At 58.1% G+C, this 23,631-nt stretch overlaps 5 protein-coding genes across 7 annotated transcripts in view; 2 read left to right on the top strand and 3 right to left on the bottom strand.

The window, feature by feature from the left end:
* Positions 1 to 323, bottom strand: part of UNK (unk zinc finger) — a 42,587-nt gene extending 42,264 nt beyond the window's left edge. Inside the window, exon 1 of the mRNA XM_050319039.1 lies at positions 208 to 323. The gene's annotated coding sequence lies outside the window, so the exon portion shown is untranslated. The remainder of the gene's footprint in view (positions 1 to 207) is intronic.
* A 3,340-nt stretch (positions 324 to 3,663) lies between these two features.
* On the top strand, positions 3,664 to 5,418 carry LOC126641901 (histone H3.3A). Its single transcript, XM_050319058.1, has 4 exons — positions 3,664 to 3,795; positions 4,253 to 4,394; positions 4,471 to 4,624; positions 4,712 to 5,418. The coding sequence occupies exons 2-4, from the start codon at positions 4,267 to 4,269 to the stop codon at positions 4,838 to 4,840; spliced, it is 411 nt and encodes a 136-aa protein (XP_050175015.1). The 5' UTR covers positions 3,664 to 3,795; positions 4,253 to 4,266; the 3' UTR covers positions 4,841 to 5,418.
* A 754-nt stretch (positions 5,419 to 6,172) lies between these two features.
* Positions 6,173 to 12,792, bottom strand: LOC126641891 (uncharacterized). Of its 3 annotated transcripts, XM_050319044.1 has the most exons (16): positions 12,557 to 12,792; positions 12,101 to 12,208; positions 11,944 to 12,016; positions 11,649 to 11,805; positions 11,523 to 11,568; positions 10,607 to 10,665; positions 10,476 to 10,511; positions 9,410 to 9,462; positions 9,044 to 9,176; positions 8,767 to 8,963; positions 8,509 to 8,554; positions 8,341 to 8,406; positions 7,774 to 7,833; positions 7,545 to 7,627; positions 7,283 to 7,377; positions 6,173 to 6,477 (listed from the first exon to the last, which is right to left on the bottom strand). In XM_050319044.1, the coding sequence occupies exons 1-16, from the start codon at positions 12,591 to 12,593 to the stop codon at positions 6,443 to 6,445; spliced, it is 1,284 nt and encodes a 427-aa protein (XP_050175001.1). In that variant the 5' UTR covers positions 12,594 to 12,792; the 3' UTR covers positions 6,173 to 6,442. The 3 variants fall into 3 exon arrangements, 2 of the variants coding, with proteins under 2 accessions (XP_050175001.1, XP_050175000.1); XM_050319043.1 differs by having other exon boundaries at positions 8,341 to 8,554; XR_007629312.1 differs by lacking the exon at positions 7,545 to 7,627 and having other exon boundaries at positions 8,341 to 8,554.
* Positions 12,793 to 13,222: 430 nt separating this feature from the next.
* Positions 13,223 to 19,939, top strand: GALK1 (galactokinase 1). The gene is made up of 8 exons (XM_050319047.1): positions 13,223 to 13,387; positions 14,154 to 14,343; positions 14,668 to 14,787; positions 15,294 to 15,429; positions 15,825 to 16,006; positions 16,239 to 16,389; positions 16,559 to 16,721; positions 17,280 to 19,939. The coding sequence occupies exons 1-8, from the start codon at positions 13,223 to 13,225 to the stop codon at positions 17,349 to 17,351; spliced, it is 1,179 nt and encodes a 392-aa protein (XP_050175004.1). The 3' UTR covers positions 17,352 to 19,939.
* ITGB4 (integrin subunit beta 4) overlaps positions 19,932 to 23,631 on the bottom strand; it is a 21,304-nt gene continuing 17,604 nt past the window's right edge. The window contains exons 33-38 of the mRNA XM_050319021.1: positions 23,123 to 23,272; positions 22,285 to 22,473; positions 21,591 to 21,746; positions 20,979 to 21,143; positions 20,678 to 20,794; positions 19,932 to 20,106 (exon numbers count right to left, since the gene is read on the bottom strand). Of these exons, the coding sequence (XP_050174978.1) occupies positions 19,976 to 20,106; positions 20,678 to 20,794; positions 20,979 to 21,143; positions 21,591 to 21,746; positions 22,285 to 22,473; positions 23,123 to 23,272 (908 nt within the window). The 3' untranslated portion in view covers positions 19,932 to 19,975. The remainder of the gene's footprint in view (positions 20,107 to 20,677; positions 20,795 to 20,978; positions 21,144 to 21,590; positions 21,747 to 22,284; positions 22,474 to 23,122; positions 23,273 to 23,631) is intronic.

Here is a 23,631-nt window from a genome sequence, read left to right as displayed (position 1 = left end):
TGTCGCTCATCCCCCGCCCCTCCCTCCCTCCCTCCCTCCCCGTCCTCCCCTCACACCCCCTCCTCCCCTCCCCGGCCCGCGCCGGCCGTGGCCGGTTCCAGCCGGTGCCCCGCGCGCCCCTCGCGCGCGCCCCGCGCGCGCCGCACGCTGACGTCAGGCGCGTGTTGGCGCGCGGGCGGCGGCGGGGCAGCTCCCGGCTCTACGTACGTGTAGTGCTGCGGCTTCTCGGGCTGCGCCTGCAGCGCGCTGGCGGCGCTCGCCGGCCCGGCCGCGGCGGGGCCGCCCGCCACGGGCCCTTGGACATCGCCTCCCCCGCCCCTCTCGCCGCCTTCCGCCGCCGCCGCCGCCGAGGAGACCTTTATTATTCACTCTGCGCGGTCCGCACGGAGGGCGCCGCGCGCAGGCGCCGCCGCCGCCATTGCCGCCCCGGCCGGGGCGCGCGGGGCGGGGTGGGACTTGTAGTCCCGCCGCGCGCGCGCCGCCCGCCGGCGCGGGGCGCGTCGGGCCGGCGGCTTCCGGCCGGCGGGACCACAACTCCCAGAGGCGCCCCGCGGCGGAGCGGCCCCCGCGCTTCCTGCCGCGCGGGGCGAGCCGGGATCTGTAGTGCGAGGCGGGGCGGGGAGGCGGGGGCGGAGCGCTGGGGCGCCCCCCGGCGGTGGGGCGGGATCGGACCGGGGGGGCACCGGGACCCGAAATCCTGGGACGGCACCGACCCCCGGGGGCTGCAGCGAGCCCTGGGGGGACACCCAGCCCCCGGGACGGCGCCGAGCCCCGCGGGGGGCCCAGCCCGCCCGGCCCGGCCCCTGCAGGCAGCGGGGGAGGCACGGCCGGGGGGCCGGGGAGGGGGTGGATCGGGAGTTATTTGTGGCCGGCGGCCTCACTTCCTTCCTCCCCCCCTCCTTTTCCTCTGCCTCAGGGGCCGAGCGTGGACGCGGGGAGGGTTATTTTAGTGCTGGCAGCCTCTCCTCGCTCCTCCACGGCCCTCCCCACCCACGGGACAACGCCGCGCAGGAAGCGCCTGGGAACAGCGCTGCGAGGAGGAGGAGGAGGAGGAGGAAGGCCCAGCAAGAACCTACCTCGGAGCAGGTGACACCAGTGTCACCTGGCAGCTGGGTCATGGCAGATCACCCTGCGCCCCCCTGGGGATAAAAAACCCCACCCGAAGGAGCCGTGTCCGAGGAATCGGCCGAAATTCCCATGCGGAGCAGCGCTTCCCCCCGCCAATTAACTTCTCCCCCAGGAGAGGAAATGATACGGGTTTCTTTTAATAGGACTTTGATCTCTTGGGCTCCACACAGGACCGCTTCTGGCACCGGGATCTCCAGCGCTGTGGGAAAGGGCACACGGGATTTATCGGGCAAACACCTTTATTTTGTGCCAGCACACGCGGGGTAGGCACGTTAATAATAAACTTTGAGGCCTCTGTGGCTGTTTGGGGAGGGAAATCGCCTTTTTTAATTCTTATTTACTCTGATTCAGTATCTGCTGCGGGCAGGCTTTAGTGCAGGGTGGTTTAGTAGCTCATTCCCAGGCATTTGCAGGAATTAAGTCGCAGGATATCAGTACCTTGTTATTCATCCAACCACCCTGCACGGGAGGCTGGAGCACTGTGATGACACAGCTCCTGGCCAAGCAGGACTTTTTAACAGTCAATATCTGTGAATATCTCCACACACACTCGACCCAGAATCACTGTCAGCCACGAACCTGCAGGAGAACCCTTCAGTTATCCAGGAATCACGCTGAAAACACCACCAGCCTGCACTTTGTCCACAGGGATTTGGGAACCATGGGCTCCCAATCCCTCCTAGCTGATGTTTGCTCTAAAATCTGGTGCTGACAACCATTTCCTCTCCCGGTTCTCCCTTGTTTCACAGTCGGGACGTGCTGGTTTGCCCTCCTCAGCTTTGCTGTTCACACCTGTCCCTCAGCCTGTTCCATCCCAGAGGGGACATGGATTTCGTCCAGGCTTTAGGAGAGCAAAAAAAAAAATCTAAAATATCTCCAAAATGAGAAGCTTAAGCAGCCAGTGCTCTGAAAACATGGAAAAGGAAACGTGTAAGGAGTAACAAACATTCCACCTGGCCTCCTGGCATTAGTGACAGTGCAGGGAGCTCTTAAAAGGAACAAATTAAAAGTACTGAAAGCTGTCACCGTCAGAACCGGTTCCTAAATTTCTTCTTCCTAAGCGTGAAACAACCCCAGATGAAAGGGAAATCCCCCACTTTTCATTTTCCAAACCAACGCGGGGAGTGTTCACCCACAGCCTCCCAAGCCGTGCCGTGGGTACGCGGCTTTTTGCGTCTCGATAAATAATTAACCTTTTCCCTTTGCGAGGGAGAAAATTAACCTGGAAAACGAGGACAGGAGGAGACGACAGCCTGGGCTCACGTGGTGGTCCTGTCGCATCATATTGGAGTGTTTGCCTGTGGGTGGAGGAGCATTCCCAACACATTCCCAACACGTTTTCCCAGCAATCCCAACCCTGCCCACCATGCCAGCGCTGACCCCAGAGCCTGAGGATGCAAAACCTGGGTGATTCCAGCTGTGCTCCAGTTCGGGAAACTCACAGATGCCTCTGGGAGCGCCTGTTTGTGTTCCCTGGATGTTCTCTACGTGCTACAACTGCGGGGCATTTGGGACCTGTTCTTCCTGATCCTGGAACCCTTCCCATGGGGGGCAGGGACTGCCTCCAGAGCCTCTACAAACACAGAAAAATAGTGATATAAATCAAGGTGTAACTTAAAGCAGCAATTTGCCCCAAAAGACAATTCCCCCATTGAATTGCTATTTATCTTAGGGAGATAAATGCTAAGATGGTACCAACAGGGAACGTGGGTTGGGGTTTTCTACTAGCAAGGAAACTTTGTGATTTGCATTAGGGATGGGGGCGACCCCCAGAGTCGGTGGGATTCAGGGAACTGAGGTTCAGAGAGGCCCAAACTCCAAACCCCGAACGTTCCCTTCCCAGGGCCGGGGTCAGGCCATGACTCTTGATGGGGGGTGGTGGGGGTCACAGCCCAGGAGCGCTGAACCCAAGTCCCGTGACAACCCTTCCCTGGCCGCTGGAATGACAAGCCCGGGCTAGAAACCCCGGAGGCGCCGCCAGACCCTCCTCCTCCTCCCCTGCCGGGGGCTTCCCCCCGACACCCCCGAGCGCGGGGGTCGAGCGGCCGCGCCACCGGCGGCTCCCGGGGGAGCGCGGGCGGAGGCGGGGGGGACCCCGCGGCCACTCGCAGCCCCCGCCGGGCGGCTCCGCAGGTCCGGGCACGGGGAGAGCGGCTGGCGGCGGGGCCGGCCCGGGCCGGCCGGGGTTGCGCGGAGGATCCCGCGGCGCGGCCCCGCTCGGCCCGCTCCAATTGACTTCCCATTGTGGAGCTTCGCAACAAAGGGTAGGATCCAAACCCTGCCCCGTTTGGACCAATCAGCGCGCAGAGCGCCCGCCCGCCGCCGATTGGCTCCTTCCCCCCTCGCAACACCCAATCGGACGCCTACTTTAACAACCAATCAGCGCCCCGCGGCGCGCCCAATCAGCGCCGGGGAACCGGAGCACGGCCTTTGTGTGCGGTGACGCGGCGGCGCCGGCGGGGGTCCCGGCCAATGGCGCGGCGCGTTGCTCCCGGGCATTGTGACGCCACCACGCCGCGCGCGCGCCCCCCGTATAAAATACGCGTCCCCGCGGCGGGGAGGGCGCAGTGAGCGTCGCGGCGGCTGCGGAGCGGGTCGAGCCCAGCGGCACCGGCGGCTTCGGCGCGCAGCGCTACCGGACACCGGCGCTTCCTTCGCCTCCCAGCGGTGAGTATCGGGCGGCGGGCGCGTCACCGAGGCGGGCGGCGGTGCTGCGGCGCTTCCGCGGCCTTCGTTCCTCCCGGAGCGAGGCCGGCGGAGCGGGCCTTGCCTACGTGCCCTGAGTCACGGCCGGTTCCCATCCCCCCACCCGCTCCCCCCCCACCCCCCTCCGCTCTCTCGGGGCGGCCCCGGGAGGAAGGAGGAGGCGGCCGTGAGTCAGTTGCGCTTCCCCCCGGGGAGGGGAGCGGCCGGGCCGCGAGGCGGGGGCGGCGGGGTAACCGTGACTCCTCCTTCCCGTCCCCGGGGGAGGCCGCTGGCCGCCTGCCCGCCGCGGGGGAAGGGGGGCAGCTCGCCGGCATCTGGAGCTCGAGGGGATTGGCCGCTGTGTCGCCGGGCCTCGGGGCGGGGGAAGGGCGGATGGGGACAGCCGGGCCCCGTGTCACGCGTTACGTGTCTCCCGTAGGTAAGTGAGGAAAAATGGCCCGTACAAAGCAGACCGCCCGCAAGTCCACCGGGGGGAAGGCGCCGCGCAAGCAGCTGGCCACGAAGGCGGCCCGGAAAAGCGCCCCCTCTACCGGCGGCGTCAAGAAGCCTCACCGCTACAGGTAAGGCTCGCGGCTCGGCCCCGGCTGCCGCAGCCCCGGCCCCGCCTCACCCGCCCCCCCCTCCTTCTCCATCCAGGCCGGGCACTGTCGCGCTCCGTGAGATTCGTCGCTACCAGAAATCCACGGAGCTGCTGATCCGCAAGCTGCCCTTCCAACGGCTGGTCAGGGAAATCGCCCAGGATTTCAAAACGGACTTGAGGTTCCAGAGTGCAGCCATCGGTGCGCTGCAGGTACTGCTGAGGGCCGGCCGGGCCGCGGCGCTGGGGGAGCTGCGCTGAGGGGTTCTAACGACATTTCTTCTTGTGCTCTTAAAACAGGAGGCCAGCGAGGCGTATCTGGTGGGTCTGTTTGAAGACACAAACCTGTGTGCCATCCATGCCAAGAGAGTCACCATCATGCCCAAAGATATCCAGTTGGCTCGCAGGATACGGGGAGAGAGAGCTTAAGTGAAGGCTGTTTTTATGGTGTTTTGTAGTTAATTCTGTAAAATACTTTGGTTTTAATTTGTGACTTTTTTTGTAAGAAATTGTTTATAATATGTTGCATTTGTACTTAAGTCATTCCATCTTTCACTCAGGATGAATGCTAAAAGTGACTGTTCACATAAACCTCAGTGATGTTGAGCCTCGGGCTCGGGAGTGACAAGTTGCTAATATGCAGAAGGGATGGGTGTTCTTTCTTGCTTCTCATGCATGTTTCTGTATGTTAATGACTTGTTGGGTAGCTAAACTTGTAAGGTACTAGAATTGATATAAATGTGTACAGGGTCCTTTTGCAATAAAACTGGTTATGACTTGATCCAAGTGTTTAACAATTGGGGCTGTTAGTCTGACCATGCATCACTGTGATCAAATGTGGACTTCCTTCAGAGGGTGAAACTACAAGTCTTAACCACAGTGTAACTTACAGTTTCCTAAAAAAAAAAAGTAAACCTGGCAGCTATAGAATACACTATGTGCATTTATAATAGCTATTTTATATATTGTAGTGTCAACATTTTTAAATTAAATGTTTTACATTCACATGTGAGGAGTCTTTCTGTCATTTGCTTTGAATGGGCTGGAAGAAGCTTCCTCTTGGCTCCTGAGGTCAGCAGTAGATCCCTGTAATCCTGGACTGCTGCTGGGGCAAGTTAACCTCGTCTGGCAACAGAATGGAGAAATTTTGGAGGATTTTGGAATTTTTTCCGTACATGGAGTCATTAAGTGGGCCAGTGAAAGCGGCTCTAGGCTCCAGGAGGACTGGCCTAGGCTGACAGCAGCTTTTTTGGGGGGGAGTCTCCTTTAAAGCTTATCAGAACCCAACTCCAGCACTAAAATGCTTTCCCTCCTTTCTGGTGCCTGCAGGGAAGTTTATTTTGGAGTTGAAGCGAAACCACCTGCCTGTTCCCAAGTGCTGTTGGTGCTGAGGGTGGGGGGTGTGAGAGTTCCTGTGGGATTGGGCTGCGTGACAGTCCCGGATAATCACAGTGGGATGGTGTGTGAGGGGAACAGCTAATTATACACCCTGGGAGCAGATGGGCTGCTGAGCAAAGGGGTGGGCGCTCTCAGAGTCTCATTTCCAGATTTCTGGATGAGACGGGATTATACTCAAACCCTCCCTTGGGGCTGGGTTCAGGCAGGTTCCTCAGCAGCTGGACCTGGTTGGGCTGTGGTGGAGGAAAGTGCTCAGACTGCACCTGAATGCCAGGTAATTAATTAACACTTACATTGGATGGCGAGGCCCTCCCAGAACAGGCTGCACGAGTAGGGCTGGAGGTTGTCACAGAACAGCAGCACAGGGAAGCAGTTGAGCCAGCTTGGCTTGATTTATTCCAATGAAGTTAAAGTGCTGTGGCAGCAGGGGCACTTCAGAGGGAAGAGCTGCAGCAGTTCCTACCGGTATCTGCTGTTAAGCCAGCGGTGGCCATCCGTGACTGTCCCACCAGGATGGCGTGACACCAGTGTGAAAACCATCCCAAATCCCGCTCTGGGAGTCGGGGCCTGCATCCCTCATGTGCTGCTTGGGGAGGCTGCGACACCGGTGCCTCGTCACGAGATTCTCCCTCCTCAGACAAACCACTCCGTGTGCTTAAATCCTGCAGCTGGAGGAACAGACAATCCTCACCCCACACTCCTACACAACTTCCTCCTCACCTCCCTGTCCTGCACCGCTCCAAGCAAACCCAGGCCCTGGTTAACAGCATTAACCCACTAAAAACCAGTTCTAAAATGATCCAAGATAAGGTTTTAAACAAGCATTTTCTTAATTGCTAAACCTGTAAGGAAAAAGGTTCCTTTGCATCAAAATTGTAAACTTAACTGCTTTGAATCAAAGTTAAGCACCAGCTCAAACTTTAGGTGAGGCTCAGTGATCTCAGGTCAAACACCTGGGCAGGTCTTTGGGGGCACAGTGTGGTGAGGGGACAGCTGGCAGGGATATCCCCACGGACTATTTCCCCACAGGAAATCTGAGGATCCTCAGTAGCCCATGGAATTCAGGAAGCACCACGCAGCTTGCATTTAGGCCAAAGGAAAAAAAAATGCCAAGCGACGGGATTTATGAATGCTTGGTTTGGTGCTGAACTGCAGTAGCAGCCTGGGCTCCTGCAGGAAAAGTATGTTTAAAATAACATCCCTCGAAAACAATATTTCATCCAAGTTCTTGGTGGAAACAATGAACCATCTGGGTATGCCTAGAAGCTGTTTCTTAAAATAAAATCATTGTCTAGCAGTCCTTTAAAAAAAAAAACAAACAAAAAAACCCCGACTATCAGAATATCTCCTCATCTTGGTAACCTCAGCAAGAAGAATTAAGTCAGATCCTGCATGTGGTGGACTGAAACCAGCAATTCCTGGTATTCCACGGTCTCGCTGTGACGGTATCTGAAGGCACAAACCATCCCTTACCAATTCTCCCGACGATTTCCTCGCATTCTTGCTCAGAACTCGATGCAAACACCAGGCAGTCGAACGTGCTCCCGTCAGGGCTCTCCGGGGAAGAGCTAAAAATGGAAACACGTCCATTATCCGGCAGAGCGCGCGGCCCCGAGCCCAGCCCGGCCCTGCAGCCGCACCAGGGACCCCGCGGCCGCTTCGCACCCCCCTTGTTCGGTTTCCAGAACCCACATCCCTCCGAATCCCCCTCCCAGGGCCCACAGGCAGCACTCACGCCACGCAGAAGGCGAATATCCTGCTGCTCCACGGGCAGCATCCCACGCAGGAGATGGTGGGGTAGGGATGGCGGCACAGGAGCTGCGCAGGGGACAGCAGGGGGACGGGGCTGGGGGCTGGGGGCAGTCCCTGCCAGCCCCATTCCTGGTTTAAACTGGCCCCAGCACCCCACACTGCCACTTCGGCATCCTTGGGACTCACACAGGCCTTGGGTGTCACCTGCTTACCTTGGAAGACACTTTCTCCTGCACCAGGATTTCTGCTTCCTTCACATCCAATAAAACCTCCTGAAGGGGGGGTGAGAGGGAAGAAGCCCCGATGGGCACAGCCCTGAGCTCTGTTTTTAATAAGACGCTCACCCACAGAGATTATCCAAACCCAGAGGTGATAAAGCACAGTCCAGCTCAGCTATTTCAAGATGTTTTCCCTGCGCTGCCTTTTTTTACCACCCAGTGCTCTCACACTTCCATCTTCTCACAGATAACCCACCAAAAGGCCCCAACAAAGTGAACTGAGCCCTAAAGCACCCCTGTAACCAGGCTCAGCCTCCCCCCAGTTTCCCAAGTGCTTTCCTGCAGGTGCTTGTATGTTTTTTTCCTTTATGCCCTTTCCTATTCTGGCTGCAGAGATGCTTCTGACCCGCAAAAAACCCACAAGGGTGGCAGGGAGGCAAATATTCAGCCAGGCCAAGCAAACCTGGAGCTGGCAGGAAAAAAATATCCATGGCAGAGACCCTTTTTCCCTGCATTCTCTCACAGAGCCCTTCCCAGGATGTCTCCAGCCCCATTACTCACCTGCACTGCCAAGTGTCCCTCCAGCACTGCAGGGATGGCCTGCTCCAGCACCTCTTTGCCACCATACTGGGATGGAATGGGAAGGAGGGAATAACCCATGGGCTCATGAAAAAAACCCCAGAAGAGATGATTCACCCCATGGCAGCTCTCTGTGCCCCACAGCCTCACCGTCCCAATGCTGGTCTGGCCCAGGTACTGCAGGTTGTAGAGCAGCCTGGGGAAAACAGGGCTCAGATGAGGAACACCACACATCCCTCCTGCTGTTCTCTGCAGGGGAAGATGCTCCCAGCCCCTCACCACCCCAAGACCACAGGGGCAGCTGGCCCCACAGCCTTGAGCAGAGATCAGGGATAGTGTGGGCACAAGGATACCCCGCTGGCAGGACCCCCAGCCCAGCCCGGGGGCTCCCCCTGGCACCAGACCCACCTGCCCCCTCGCAGCTGCCGTGGCTCCCCCTTGCCCCTGTGCCTGGGGCCGTGCTGGAGCTGGAAGCGGGGCTCCTTCTCCTTCAGGACCTTCAGGTAGGGCAGCAGTGGCTCATAGACCTGCCCGTCGTGCCACCGCCACCGGAGCAGGCGGAAGACGAGCGGCTGCCCCTTCAGCTTCTGCAGGATGTCCCCAGCCTGGAGGGAGAGAGGGGAAGGAAAGGGTAGGATGGGTGGCAGAGGAAGGGGAGCTATCCTGGCCCTCCCTGCCCACCCACCTGCCCGCTGTGGGCGAATCTCAGCGAGCAGCCGTTGATCTCGTCCAGGATGTCGCCGGCCAGCACCACCTCGTCCACCTCCGCCTGGCTCTCAGGGAGCACCTCGGTGACAAAGACTCGGCCCTCCACATACCTGGGGGTGTGACCAAGCCCTGGCTCAAGCCCGGGGACCCTGCCTGGCTCCCCCAGCCCTTTTGTGCCATCCACAACATTTCACCCGTGCAAAGAAGCAGGAAAAAGCCACCTCCTGGACAGCAGATACCAGTGAGACCCTCACAGGCTGGTTATCTCCCTTTTTGGGGGAGTTTGAGTGCTGTGATGACCAGATCCCTCTGGAGATTGGAGAGGAGGATCAAGGGCTCCTACCTGAGCACCATCCCCAGCGCTCGGCATGGGACGGTCTCGTAAGTGCTGCACACCTGGAAGAGAGTGTCCAGTGACAGTGGCCTTGGCAATGGCCATGGGACATCCAAGGAACATGACCAGGACAAGGGGGAGAACTGGGACTCCATGCCCTGGATAATTTCTGGCACTGATACCAAACCAGGGCTTTGGGAGCCCAGGAAGAGGCCGGCCCACAGTGCCCCAGGCTGAGCTCTGACCATCAGTGGCTGCTCTTCCCCGCCCTCTTTCAGCTGTACCCAGACCCTGAAGGGACAAACCTGCTCCACGGATGGGAGGGCAAAGCAGCAGGTGAACCCTTAGCCAAGAGCCCTCCTCCCTCACCCCACATGTCCCCACGCAGCCAGGGGAGCGTGGCAGCCCCTCCCCACAGCCTCTGCTGTTTGCAGCAGCACTTACTGTCACATCGCATTAGCCAGGGACCCGAAACACGGCCAGCTCGGCCGGGGGCACTTGCTGTTAGAAATGCCCAAAAGCCAGCAGGATCCCAGGCTCTGCAGCAGCACCACGGCTCAGAGCACACCGTGAGCACCCCCAAAGCCGCCTTGAGCTTCCTGGGGATTCTTTTGGGTTAAAAGGGCGGCAGAGGGATGCTCTTCATCTTTAAAAGACATAAAGGCATCCCCGCTGTTCTCTGTAACCCGCTGATGTTTCACTGAGCAAGCCGAGAGAGAAACCAACTGACGCGTAATGTGTGTCAGCCCAGGGAAATGGGGATTTTTTCGGGCAAGAAATCAGGAAAGGGAGCACGGGAAAACTTCACTTACGGTGACAATTTAGGCTTGGGTACTACTCCTGCTGGGTTTTACTCCCAGGAATGCTGGGATGTGCTCCTGGTGACAGCCTGGGCACCTGGCAGGATCCCACCCCGGTGGCAGAGGCAGCTCTGCTCGTGCTGGTGAACCTGAGCCCATTCAGCCCAGGTGCGTGGCAGTCCCTCCCCACCAAACCATTCCTTATCTCCCTCATTTGACTTCTCAGCCAGGGCCAGGTGGCGGGAGGACGGCTCCGGGGAGCGATGAGTCCTTACCGGCAGCAGCCAGCTCTCGTCCAAGAAGCTGCAATTCTGCAAACAAAGGAGTGCCAGTGCCATCGGTCCTGGATAGGAAGGGGCTGGGGCCCTGCATTGGGAGCCACCACCCCCCTGATTCATCACCACACCTGCAGGTCCAGGGAGAAATCCATCTCTGTCAGCACCAGCAGCAGCGAGAGGAAAGGCTCTGCAGAGGGATGGGGATGGAGAAGCAGTGTCACTGCAGGGTTTCTGGCAGCCACAGCCTCACAGGGATGTGGCAGAGGACAGAATAAAGCCGTTTTCCGTGTAACTAATGAGCCCTGGGAATGAGGCCTTGAGAGCATCCCGGCACCACAGCACCCAGGCTGCTGCTGGAGGCTCATCCCAGGCTCCCACTGCCAGCACAGGTGTGGCTTGGCACCTGTTTTCCCCAAATTCAGACCAAGGCCTGCAGTAAACACTGCTGACGAGTGACTCTCTCCATTTCTCGCCCTAGAAGCGAAGCAAAGCTGCCCAGGCTCTCCTGCACGAGCCTTGCAATCACACTGCTGGTTCTGCAATCTGCTCGAGCACCAGCAGCGCGGGTGATTTATAAACCATCGATGCACAGGTTTAACGTGAGGTTGTTTATCATAATCAAAAGATTAAAGGCTTCCACCCTGGCCTGGCCCCCCCAAGGAGCATGGCTGCAGATGGATGGAGTGCTGCAGCCTGCCAAGGCAATACAGCCATTTAAAACCCCTGTGTGACCCCTCAGCCCAGGCCCAGCCTCGACAGGCTTCCCTAAAGCCAGAGCACTGGCTCTGCTCAAACATACAAAGGAATAACACTGGAAGACCCTTCAGGAGCCATTTTCCTATCCCATGACACTAAAGCCAACCTGAAATAGATTCAAACCCTGTTTAAATATTTACACCTCTTTCTCCATCACTGCAGCAGCATGTGTAGATTCCAGCACTAAATTTGGACCAGAAAAATCACAGTGGACTATTCCCCCTCCCCTGCAGCAGTGCACTGCCATAACACAGGTTACATCCCACCTCGGATGTGCCACCATCTTACCCCGGAGACCTTCACTGCCGAGGATGGAGCTCTCTGGATCATAAAACTGAAACACAGTGAAACAACACCGTTACTCCGCCATTTCACTGCCCATGCGGGCCCGTTCCACTGCACCACTTGCTGCACCTCCAGGAGTCCGGGGGTCTGTGCCAGCTCCCTCACGGCCACCGCCAGCACCTTCCCTTGCAGGGCCAAGCGCAGGAAGTACCGCCCGCGGCCCTGAGCCGTCCGTGTCCGCTCACAGCCCCCGGCTCTCTGGATGCTCATGGAGAGACGGGTCGGCCTGTTCGGGGAGAGGGGAAGCGCCTTTGGCAGCGCCTGGGAGCATCCTCCCTGCACCGGGGCTCTTTGGGATGTGTATGTCACAACAGGCGCCCTCACAGCTCAGGTTTCCATCCCAGCCCAGCTCGGGGACGCTCACCTGCCGCTGGTCCCCGTGGGAAGCTGCTTCAGCCAGTGCCAGTAATCCCGTCTCCGGAAGCCCCAAGCCGGTTCTGCGGGAGAAAGGGAATGCGAGGCCCCTCGCCGCGGGACCCGGGGCGCTGCCATCCCCCTCCCGGGCACGAAGGGTCACTCACGTCGGAGCCCCTTGCGCAGGATGCTCTCCAGCCGCTGGCACAGGGACACGAGGTGCGGCGAGGTGTCCGTGCAGGGCCCCCCGGCCTCCCGCAGCTGCAGCACCGCACCTTCAGTGAGGGAGAAGGCAGCACCCATGGGTGCCCCAGCCGGGGCAAGGGCAGGGGGGCACCCACGGGAGCAGCTCTACAGAGCCCCCGGGGGGGTGACTGGTGGGAAGGGGGTGCCCAACACCCCGGCAGGGCTCGACCCTCCCCGGCTGCGGCTGCCACACCGGGCAGGAACTCGGGTAAACTTCCTCAAAGTCCCCGGTCCAGGGAGCCCCTGCCCGGCCCGGGGAGCCCCAGCCTGGCCCCGCCGTCCGTCCGGTCAGACCGGTACCGGTGCGCGGCCAAGGGCCGGTCCCTGGAAAGCGCTGCTGGAAGAGGCAGGAAGAGCCCCGGGGGGCCCACGCTCACCTTTAAGGGCGCTCAGCAGCGGCTCCTTCCCGGCCATGGGCTCGTCCCCCCGGGCCGGGCCGTCCCGCGGCGGCGGCTGTACGAGAACCGGTAACGGGCCCCGCCCCGGGAGCGGCCCGCGGGGGGAACCTCACACACAGGTGTGTGTACCTGAGCGTACAGCGACAGCACAGGCGTTGACGTGTACAGGTGTAACACAGACAGCGGCACAGACATCTGTCTATACGTATATAATGTTACATACGTTGTACCGGCAAAAGCCGCATATGTAGGAGAGGTACCTGTGCAAACAGACACGTATTTATCTGTACAGATATTGGGACAGGCTCTGCGATACGGATTTGGATGTACGTGTTAAAAAGCCCCGGTGCTGGCCCCGCCGTAGGTACACACGGGGTGTGCACGGGCGAGCTCTCGCCTTGCCCATCGGGCTGCCCACGCACGACCAGCCCTTCCGAGAACTCGGAGAGGGTGCGGGGCGCTCAGGGGCGGTGCGGGACCACGGGGGCGGTGCAAGGCTCAGGGGGGCGGATGCCGGGGGCGGTGCGGATCCCGGAGCAGTGCGGGATCGGGGGCGGTGCGGATCCCGGGGGCGGTGCGGAACCCGGGGGAGGTGCGGGACGCTCGTGGGCGGTGCGGGCCGGCCGTGGGCGGTGCGGTGCGGCCATGGCAGAGCCGGTGGGTCCCGGTCCGTCCCCGCTGCTGGCGGCTGCCCGCCGGGCGCACGAAGCGGCTTTCGGGGGGCCGGCGGTGCTGGCGGCGTGGGCCCCCGGCCGGGTCAACCTCATCGGCGAGCACACCGACTACAACGGCGGCTTCGTGCTGCCCATGGTAAGGGCCCGGGATCCCCAGCCCTGGGATCCCGCCGTGTCACCCTTCCGGGTCCCCTCTGAAAGCCCCTCGGGGGGTCCCCTGCCCCAGCCCAGGATGTCCCCTACCTCGGGGATGTGTCCCTCAATCGAGGACCCTGCGGGATCCCCCCGCCGAGTCCGGAGCTCGCAGCAGGATCCGGAGCACGCAGAGCAGCTCCTCACTGACTGCGGGGGGAATGTGATTTCCCCCTTCCCAACCACCTCTTTTCTGCAACCCCTGTCAAACAATTTCCTGTTCGCGGAGAGTGATGTTTTGGTGGTGGAGGTGGTTCGGAGCAGCAGGAGCTTCCTGCTCTTTCTGAGCTCCTTCGAGCTCCCTTCAGCTCAGTCCTAAATCAAACATACAGCTAATTATTGTGAGGCCGAAGAGCGTGGGAGCAGGTCAGCTGAATTCCCTGGCAGGCAAGAAAACTTCCCGAAGCCTCTCCCATGCTTGTAGTGGTTACCATTCCCCCGGAGCCCAACAGCCAGCACCCCAGCACTGAGCTGGGGGGTCCATCACAACATTCAGCAGGAAGACTGTTCCCATGTGGCAATAAATAGCCAGAAAGTTTAATTCTGTGCCGAGCCAGACCATACAGTGGCGACTTTGTGGAGACAGGGTTAAGGGGGAGATGTGTTGGGTGCTCCAGCTGTGAGTTGAAGCAGCCACCACTGCCCCCTGCCACCCATGGGGATACTCCAAGGGATGTCAAGGGGTCTGAGCCCACCTTCCCCACCCCCAGGCTCTGCAGCTGGGGACGGTGCTGGTGGGATCCCCCACGCAGGACGGGACCATCTCCATCCTCACCACCTCGGCGGAGGCGGACGAGCCCCACAGGGTGCAGTTCCCAGCTCCCCACCACGGCAGCTCCCTGAGCCCGGGGCGGCCTCGCTGGGCCAACTACGTCAAGGGCGTCATCCAGCACTACCGGGGTAAGGCCCAGGCTGAGGGGTGGGGCAGAGACCCCCTCACAGGGGCTGGTGTTCAGCACCCAGTTTTGGGTGTGCTCCAGGGGCTCTTCCAGCGCTGGTGCAATCCTGCAGCTGTGCCGGGACCAGGCTCCAGCAGAGATGCTCTCAGCTCCAAAGCCCCCTGTGTTTGGGAGAAGGTGCCCGGGTCACACTCTGCCATGGGTCACCCCGTGTTTTAAAGTGGGATGTTGGGCAGGGGCTCCTCGCTCTTGTTCCCCGTGAGCTGTGGGGCACCCCTAGCCCTGCAGGGGCTCAGAGCCCCCCTCCTCCCTTCTCTTCCCACAGGTGGTCCTGTGCCAGGGTTCAGCGCCGTGGTCGCCAGTGACATCCCCCTGGGTGGGGGCCTCTCCAGCTCGGCCTCTCTGGAGGTGGCTACTTACACCTTCCTCCAACAGCTCTGCCCTGGTAAGGCAGCAGCCAGTCCTGGCCCCTGGTGTCTCTGTTTGCAGGTGGGAGCTGGGATGGGGAGGGTACCCTTAGCAAGATCCCACAACCCTTGGGGAAAAGCCACCATGGAGCAGGTCACAACTCCCCCCTGCAGCCAGAGCTGGCACTGCTTTGGCTGTGTGTTTCCTCTGGCTTATCCAGCCTGAGCTGCCCTCTAAAATCCATGGACCACCCCTGGGACACGCCAGGGGTTGAGAGGATGTTCCCCTTGAAGCATCTCCCCGCCCTGATGTCCCCAAAAATCGAGAGATCTGAGACACCAATGTTAAATTATCACATCCAGCTGGATCTGGGGACCCACACTGGCATGGATGGCATGCAGTGGTGCAGGAGCAAGCACCTGCAGCTGCAAGACCCCATTCCATGGGAAACCAACCCTTTACCTCCATGTTTGCTCCCCCTGCTCCAGGGCAAAGGGCCAGGGTCCTGGAGCTGCTAACCTGTGTGTCTCCACTCTGGCACAGACGATGGTGATTTGGTAGCCAAGGCGCTGGCATGCCAGAAAGCAGAGCACACGTTTGCTGAGATGCCCTGTGGGATCATGGACCAGTTCATATCCGTGATGGGCAAGGAAGGCCACGCTCTGCTCATCGACTGCAGGTCAGGGCTGAGCGCTGAGCTCACAGTGCTGTGCCCACCTCCTCGGGCAGCTGGGGATGAGCTGGTTCTGTGGCCATGAAATAAGTGTGGGAGTGCAGGGAAGGGTTAACCCCCAAACCCAGCCCAAAATCTCATCATGGGGATGGGGCTTCCTGCCTTTTAATTCCTCCTTGGCTTGATTCCTCTTCCTGCAGCCTTCCTCCTACTTTCCTGTCGCTTTGCCGCTTTCGTTAGGGGCTGTTATGAAACTAGTAAGTGGGAAGAGAGATAAATGCTCGAGCGGAATCCTGGACTTTGCCTCTGTGGTTCAGGAGCTACCTGCCACGTGGCCTCACACAGAGGGCTGGAGCGGGCAGGGGGACGGGCACATGGCCCACGCTGAGCTCTCGCTGCAGGTCCCTGGAGACTGTCCCTGTCCCACTGAGCGACGCCAGCCTGGCCGTGCTCATCACCAACTCCAACGTGCGGCACACGCTGACGGGCAGCGAGTACCCCGCGTGCCGGCGGCACTGCGAGGAGGCAGCGGCGGCACTCGGCAAGGCCAGCCTGAGGGATGCCACCATGGCCGAGCTGGAAGGTGGGCACGGTCCCTCCCTTGGCTCTGGCAGCTCCTCGGGACATCAGGAGCTCCTCACGGCAGCTGAGACCGCGGGGTAGCACCAGGGACAGGTGGCTGGGTGCCTGCGCCAGGATGGGAGCGTGCCGCACCTAGAGGAGCTCTGGCATGGGATGGTTGCAGGATGTAGCTGTGCTTGCTTCCAGCAGCATCCCTGGGTGGCTTTGCTGCAGGGACTCACGTGTCTCCACAGCGGCCAGGAGCCAGCTGGGCGAGGAGGTGTATCGGCGCGCCAGGCACGTCATCGGCGAGATAGCACGGACAGCCCAGGCAGCACAGGCGCTGCAGGACAGGGACTACAGGATGTTCGGGAGGCTGATGGTGGAGAGCCACAACTCCCTCAGGTGAGGATGCACCGAGGGTGCTCGCAGCCTTCCTCACACGTGCACTTACCGGCACCTCTGCAGTTTGCTCCGGCAGTGGCTGCACCAAGGCACGGGTTTCGGCTGTTCCTCATGCAGTGGTTATGGGCAGGGTGCAGGACAGGGCTGACCCTGGGTCTCCTCTCTCCAGGGATGATTATGAAGTGAGCTGCCCCGAGCTGGACGAGCTGGTAGCAGCAGCTCTGGAAGTCGATGGGGTTTATGGCAGCAGGATGACCGGGGGAGGCTTCGGAGGCTGCACGGTGACACTGCTGGAAGCTGGGGCTGCAGAGAGAGCCCAGCAACACATCCAGGTATGCAGCAGAAAAGTGCCAGGAGACTGACTTAGAGATCCCGAGGGAACACTCAGGGGCACAGCTTGAAAAGACCTGGCAGTTGAGATGGTGCTCCTGAGGCACTTGGGGTTGGTGGAGCCCGTCCAGGGCCATGAAGGGCCTGAGTCTGTTGGTGCCACAATAAGAACCAGGGACCACTGGATGAGTTAGGAGTAGATCAGAGCTGAGGAAGCACTGCACAGGGCTGGGGTGGGGGAGTTTGCAGAGGCCATGAAGCATCATCAGGGTCAAAAAGAGGTTGGAAAAAATCATGGACAAGAGTCCCTAAGGTGCTGCTGAAGGGTCAGCTGAGGGGTGTGTTGGTATCCTCCCTGCCCCAGGTTGTGGATGGACCACAGGACCCCAGGCAGTGGCTGGGATGGGATGCTGTCCCCAAAGAGATCTGAGGTGGCTGCTGTTGGAGTGGTGACAAGGTTAGACAGGTGCTGGGCCAACCAGCAGGGCCTTTCTCCCTGCCTCTGGAATCCCCAGCCCAGCCCCAGAGCCCCAGCACTGACTGCTCCTCTTGCCTCCTAGGAGAAATACAGCGGCACAGCCACCTTCTACCTCACCAAGCCCTCTGGAGGGGCAAAGGGGCTGCCCCTGTAGAGGGCAACCACCTCACCTGGGATCCCTGGTCTGGAACTGCCTCCCTCGGAGAGGCAGCTGCTTTCCCTGCTGCCCAAGGGGATGGGTTTGTCTGTCTGCATCATTTGCTCAATAAATGCACAACATTTGCACAGTTCTGCACCCACTTGATCCAAAGACTGTTCCTCAGAGGACACTGGTTTAACTCCAGTTTGAACTGGAGTAACGAGCCATTACCAGGGCTCTGGGGTCCAGTAGTGCCTCTGGAGCTGCAGTTGCAGGAGGGGATGGCAGTGGAGGAGCAGCAGGCACTGGCACTTGGCAGAAGTTCCTGTTTGGGAAGCTGCCTCTGGCACATGTCCTTCATCTGCTGCAGATGGAGGCTGTTGGAGGAGGGGGATTTTTTTAATTTTAGATTTTTTTTTTTTAAAGAAAAGGGAAGAGGCAGACTGTAGAGAAGACATTTATTAAGTGCAATAGGAAGCCATCTGATCAAAGACCTGCTCTGGATCTGCCTTGGAAAGGCTGAAACAGCACCAGCCCTAATGACCAGATGGAATTTAAAAAGACAGCCATGGGTTAGTGCACAAGCCATGGTGTGCATGGGGAGGGCATGATTCCCTGGAGAGCAGCTGATGGCCAGGCTCTGCTCTTGGATAAGGGGATAATCTTTGGTTAAAATGCTTGGAAGTGGGGCTCCCATTTTAGGCAGTTTCCAGTGTTTTACCCTGAACCAAAAAGCACAGGGGAAAAGGGGCACAGAGTGCTTGTGCAGGAGGGGATGTGTCAGCTGGAGAGGAAACCCCAACCACAGAGGGGAGATGGGAACAGGCAAACAGGCAGGTTAATGCCACTGGCTCTTGGTCAGGAGAAATAAGTGCTTCTTGAAGGCACAGTAAAAGCACAGGGTTGGTGAAGGATCTCTTGAGCCACATTCAAAACTGACCCAGCTCTGGCTGCAATCCTGGAGACTCCTGTGGACTTTTACTCACCCACGTGCATCTTTGGCTTAAAGGTGTACAACCCTTCCCAGGGAAATGAAAAGCCTGGAGAGCAGAGGGGACGCTCGGTGATGAGTTCTTCAGACTCCAAATGAAAAAAGAAACCAAAAAAACTCTAAAAACAACAAAAGAAGAAAAAAAAAAAAGAAGAAGAAGAAAAACAAAGGAAAGCCAAGGTCCACTGTCAGATGAAACCAGGCCAGTGATGCTGCCAGGGTGAGCAGGCAGCTGCTGTTTTGGTTGGAAGCTCTAGCCCAGGGCAGTGGCAGCTGCTGCTCCAGGCAGGCTCCTGGCTCTCCTCGCCTGCTCCCGTGCGGCTGAAACACGGCAGGGAAATGTGCTGCTCAATTGTTCTCACTGGCAGAGGGCAGGGAGATGCTGGGCAGTGTGCCCAGAGCCAGCAAATGAAGCCCAGCAAGGTCTCAGCTCAGCCCAGCACTGTGCAAGGAGAGCTGAAGCTGGGACTGAAGGAGTCTCAGGATGAAGGGAGCACCTCCTGTTCCCAGGTTTGCTCTTCCCCTTGTGCTTACTGGTGGATCACAGGTCCCTTTATGGATGTTGCTGCTGGACAAGAAATCTTTTAAAAGATACCCAGCATCATCTGCCCTGAAGTCTCACACTGTCCACATCAACCATGCAAGAAATCTCAGCACTGTTCCCATCTCCACCACTGGGGCCATCCCCATCCCTCACCTCTGGGCCCCTTCTGTGCCCATGTGCCATGGCTGGAGAGCATTGGCTGGTGGATGCCCTGCAGCGAGCAGGTTTGGCCACTTGCACCCTTCTGCAGGAGTCTCTGGTGCTGGAGGATGTAAAGTCCAAGGCAGAGCCCACCAGCTCATCAACAGGCTCGTCACAGGGTTCAAGTGGCTTTTGGATCAAGCCCTTAACTATTTCTTCTTCCAGTTATTCATGTTTCTCAGCAGCCACAGTCCCAGCGTAGTCTCTACATTCAGCATAGATCTCATCCACCTCCATTTTTTGTATAAAATAATAAAATACATTTTTATATATTTATATATACTATGAAAACTGTACAATATTGTATGCAAAAAAAAAAAAAAAAAAAGGCTTCAGAGGCCATCAAAAAGTAACACTACCCAAACAAAAGGTTATTCTTTGCTCTAATGGTACCAAATGTCAGCAGTGAAGGACAGACACAAGTAGGTGCAGTAAGAAAGCACAGGTTACCCCAAAACCCTACCTTGCAGCTCTCATAAAAAAACCCCAAACAGAACAAACAACCCTCTCCAGTGGGCAGGTGAGTTGCCAGAGAGCCTGGAGCAAAGATGCAAAGTGTGACCCTCTATAAAATCAGGATTTTCCCAGTTGAGATCCTCTCAAAACCGAGGACCTGAGAATAAAGCGTTCTGCTCCATTTACCCGGGAGGCTGGAGCCGTGGAGACACCCAAATGAAGGATGAGCTTGATCATCACACGCCTGATGACCCAGCTATGCCAGAGTTCTGGTTGTACTGGGCTCCAAAGGAGAAGTCCAGAGCATGGAGTGGCAGGGAGGGTCTGTACCCACAGCAGGAGCTGCGCAGGCACCGCAGCAGCGTCTGGATGAAGCGCCCTTGGGTCGTTCCACAAAGTTCTGCCGTCTGATCCCAAATGTCCCGCTGGTGCTCAGCCTGCCCCGGCTCAGGCCTCGTAGAACTGCCTCTCCACCTGCTTGGTGAGGGTCCCACTGGACATCACGGTCCGGCTCACGAACTCCTGGGTGAGGGTGCTGCTCGTGTTCTCCACTCGCTGGCTCGTCACGAGCATCCCGTCTGCAAGGACAGCGCGCTCAGTGCGGGGTCACAGGGACAGGGAACTGCTCTGCCTGCTGATCCCAGGCAGGAGTTTGCCCTTAAATACCAATTTCACGGATGGAAAACCCCTCCAGGTCCAGTGATTCAGTACCTTGCCTTGTCAGTCAGTCAGATAGATCTCTTAATCACCTGCCAGACTCTGCCCAGGAGTTTAAGTGGGACAACACAGGAAACTACACTGATGTGATTAAAGATGTTTGTCACACTGCTCTGTTTTTTACTGCTCTAAAGAGATCAAACCTTGCAGGAACAGCTATGATTTGGTCTCTAGTGACAGGGCTGAAGGACTTGGGAACTCAGCTTTCCCCCTGTGACTGGGCAGCACGTGTGGAAACAATTCAACTGTCTCTGGGGCAGAGCAGGAACACAATGTAAGAAAGTAAGAGGTGTAAGATCTTCAGCAATCCCACCTGATGGACCCTCCTTCCCTGCCTTTGGCACTTGAGGTAAAAGCACCCCCTCAGAAGTTTGGACAAGCAGAATTATCCTTTGTTTTCTGTGGGATTTCAAAGCAGCAGTGAGCCCCTACCTGTGAAGTGGGGATCCAGAGAGGAATGGCTGATGCTGGTTTTGGTGGTGTATTCGGTGGGGAATTTGTACACTTCTTCCCTCATGTACTGCTGTCCTCCAAACTGGGAGAAAGCACCTGGGAGAAGGAAAAGGCTTGAGCCAGCCAGGAAACAACAAGGAGCTTTCAACCCCTCAACCCTGCACAGTTCACATACACCAGGAGTCAGCTCAGGAGGAGCTGAAAAGGAGCTCCAGGAATTGTGTTCCCTCCTCTGAGAGGTTTCTTATCTTTGCACCTCCACAGAGACGTGGTACTGTACCTCTGTTCTGAGATTCAATGGTGATGAGGCCTTCTCTCTCTGGCCCAAAGCCTTGGGTGGTGTTGGCTTGCACTTTGAACTTGTATGGGACATTCTCACTCAGGTGGGGCACAGTCAGGGTGGTTTCCAGATTGTCTCCTTCGACATAGATTGTCCTGGGCTCCCCTAATCCACACAGACAGAGGTGAAGACAGACAAGAGTGAAGGTCCCTCCAAACACACTCCCCCCAACTCTGAGTGCTGCCTTGGCTTTCCCTGAGCTGCCACCCACAGACTGTAGGATCACACCAGTTCTACCAAGAGTTAAGACAACCCTGTTTTACTACAGTGGGGAACCTCAGCAACCAACCTCCACTGGGTTTGGGCTGCAATAAGCAACAGGTCCTTCCACTTTCCACCACATTTGTTACACCAGACCATGCAATGACACAGAGCATCAGGAACCAGCAGCTCCCAGGCCTGGCATCAGCCTCATGTCCCCAGTTTGCCCGCACTGATGTAGGCAGACAACTTTGCCACTGGTCCTAGCAAAAATGCAGCAAGTTGCAGCTTCCGCTGGAGGTATCTTGGGCTCTACCCGTGGAACTGGAGTTCCTCAGCCTGGCCCCTTACCTCCTCCATGCAGCATCTCACAGGTGATCCTGTAGCCCAGGATGGGCCCGTTGGGCTCGCGGGGTCTCTCCCAGCTGAGGTGAAGGGAGTCTGGGCTGAGGGCTGTGAAAACCAGTGGTCCAGGAGCACAGGGGGTGCTCAGGGTGAAGGGTGTACCTGCAAGGGCATGAGGGACAGGTCACATTACAGAGGGGGTGAGGGAGGGATCTGCACTCAGCACTTACGGGGTGAGCTGGAAGGTCTCAGCTATCTCCCAGGCAACTAGAAACAGGACAAGAGAACATAGCCACAAACTGCACAAGGGAAGGTTCAGGGTGGGCATCAGGAGGAATTTCTTCACAGAAAGGACTTTGGAATGTATTGCCCAGGGAGGTGGTGGAATCACCACTGCTGGAAGTGTTTAAGAAATGACTGGATGTGGCACTCAGTGCTCTGGTCTGGTTGACAAGGCAGTGATCGGTCACAGGTTGGACTTTGTGTCCTTAGAAGTGTTTCCCAACCTGAATGATTTCTGTGGTTGTGTGATTCTATCTACACAGCTAGTGGGAAGCAAGAGCATGGGAAAGGAGGTCCAGTTCCTAACTGAGAGAAAGGAAAGGAGAGCTCAGGATGTGGTGAGGGGAGAGGAAACAGGCCAGCACTGCAGACAGCAGCAGAGACATCAGTGCCACCCTTCTGTCCACATCTGCCTCACCTGGTACAGGACTGAGCGGGCTCTGCGGGTCCACCTGGGACTCGATGGTGATGACTCCTTCCCTCTCGGGGCCCCAGCCTTCCTCACTCTGTGCCTTCACCTTGAAGATGTAGGAGTGGTTGGGCAGCAGGTCCTCTACCACCACCGAGTTCTGGCTGGGGTTGGGGATGGTGATTCTGTTCACCTCTCCTGGGATGCACAGGGAAGGGGATGTCAACACAGAGCCATGGCTTTTGCCTAAACTCCATCTCAAACAAACTACCTGGAAAAGCTATCCAGGGCCCCTCCCTGACCACCTCCATCACACCTTGCCACCAGCAACAGGTAGTGCAGGACGAGAGGTTTTTTTCAAAAAAAGGCTTAGGATAAACAACAGCTTCTTGAAAACTCAAGGGTTTTCAGACAAAAAGAATTACATTTGCACTGATACTGCCCCAAGATTCATGTAAAGATATTTTCAATCCTTTCTTCAAGTTCCATGTGTTGAAAAAAACATCAATAAATGTTTGGGCTGGTGGAGAATGAGTCAAAGGTTTTTTTGGAGGAGGGTTGGAGCGACCCCAGAAATTGTTCCCCCCACGGTAGAAATGGGGAATGAGAGCTGTGGGGCAGCTGAAACATTTCCTGTGCAAAAAAAAGGCTACCAAAAAAGCAGATTTGGGACCAATCCCTGAATCCCAGAATGGCTGAGATTGGAAGGCACCTCTGGAGAGGTCATTTGGTCCAACCCCACCCTACTCAGAGCAGGGTCACCCAGAGCCAGTTGTCCAGGAGAAGACCCTGACCAGACCCTCCACCACTCAAAACTGCCCCCACCAGCAGGCTCCTGCTCACTGACCTCCGCTGAGGAGCTGGTACTGCACACTGTAGCCCTGCACCTCCTTCTCGCAGCGCGGCTCCTGCCAGCTCACCTTCAGGGAGGTGGGTCCCAGGGCAGAGAACACCAGGCGTGTGGGGGTGTCAGGGATGCCCAGAGGCTTCCTGGAGTCTGAGACAAGAAGGGAACATCAGGGTGGAGGTTTGGGGAACGGGGGCTAAGAGGGCTGGGGGAGAGGAGGGAGCGGCACACGCAAGCAAGGGGTGGTCCTGATGGTTCGGGGAGAACGTGGTGAGATGTTGTCTCTGCAAGCTGAGCCGTTGTGAGGGGGGACTGGCTGGCTCTGCACATCTACAGGGATGCCCCGTGGCCTTGGGGTGCCAACCTTGGGTGGGACAAGTCAAGGTAAGCTTCAGGCCCCTGTGGTAGAGAGACCAGAGCGGGGGCCTGGGTGCTGTGTCTGACCCTCCTCACCCACCCCAAAGCACCCTGTCCAGCCTGCCAGCAGCTTCCACAGACTTCTTCAGGTG

Source organism: Myiozetetes cayanensis, unplaced genomic scaffold (genome assembly GCF_022539395.1).
Source record: "Myiozetetes cayanensis isolate MyiCay16 unplaced genomic scaffold, myiCay2020 scf22, whole genome shotgun sequence".
NCBI classification, from domain to species: domain Eukaryota; kingdom Metazoa; phylum Chordata; class Aves; order Passeriformes; family Tyrannidae; genus Myiozetetes; species Myiozetetes cayanensis.
Note: the sequence above shows the minus strand (reverse complement) of the source record. Positions and strands in the feature narration are given on the sequence as shown.

Bases quoted from the DNA above. Each gene is read 5' to 3' on its own strand.
- LOC126641901 (XM_050319058.1), top strand. From the start codon at position 4,267: ATGGCCCGTACAAAGCAGACCGCCCGCAAGTCCACCGGGGGGAAGGCG. The intron at 4,395-4,470 runs GTAAGGCTCGCG...TTCTCCATCCAG, and splicing joins AAGAAGCCTCACCGCTACAG to GCCGGGCACTGTCGCGCTCC. The intron at 4,625-4,711 runs GTACTGCTGAGG...CTCTTAAAACAG, and splicing joins CAGCCATCGGTGCGCTGCAG to GAGGCCAGCGAGGCGTATCT.
- LOC126641891 (XM_050319043.1), bottom strand. From the start codon at position 12,593: ATGGCCGGGAAGGAGCCGCTGCTGAGCGCCCTTAAAG. The intron at 11,569-11,648 runs GTGCAGCAAGTG...ACTGTGTTTCAG, and splicing joins AGACCCCCGGACTCCTGGAG to TTTTATGATCCAGAGAGCTC. The intron at 7,378-7,544 runs GTGAGTGCTGCC...TTCCATTTTTAG, and splicing joins ATATTCGCCTTCTGCGTGGC to CTCTTCCCCGGAGAGCCCTG.
- GALK1 (XM_050319047.1), top strand. From the start codon at position 13,223: ATGGCAGAGCCGGTGGGTCCCGGTCCGTCCCCGCTGCTGGCGGCTGCC. The intron at 16,007-16,238 runs GTGGGCACGGTC...GTGTCTCCACAG, and splicing joins CACCATGGCCGAGCTGGAAG to CGGCCAGGAGCCAGCTGGGC. The intron at 16,722-17,279 runs GTATGCAGCAGA...CTTGCCTCCTAG, and splicing joins GAGCCCAGCAACACATCCAG to GAGAAATACAGCGGCACAGC.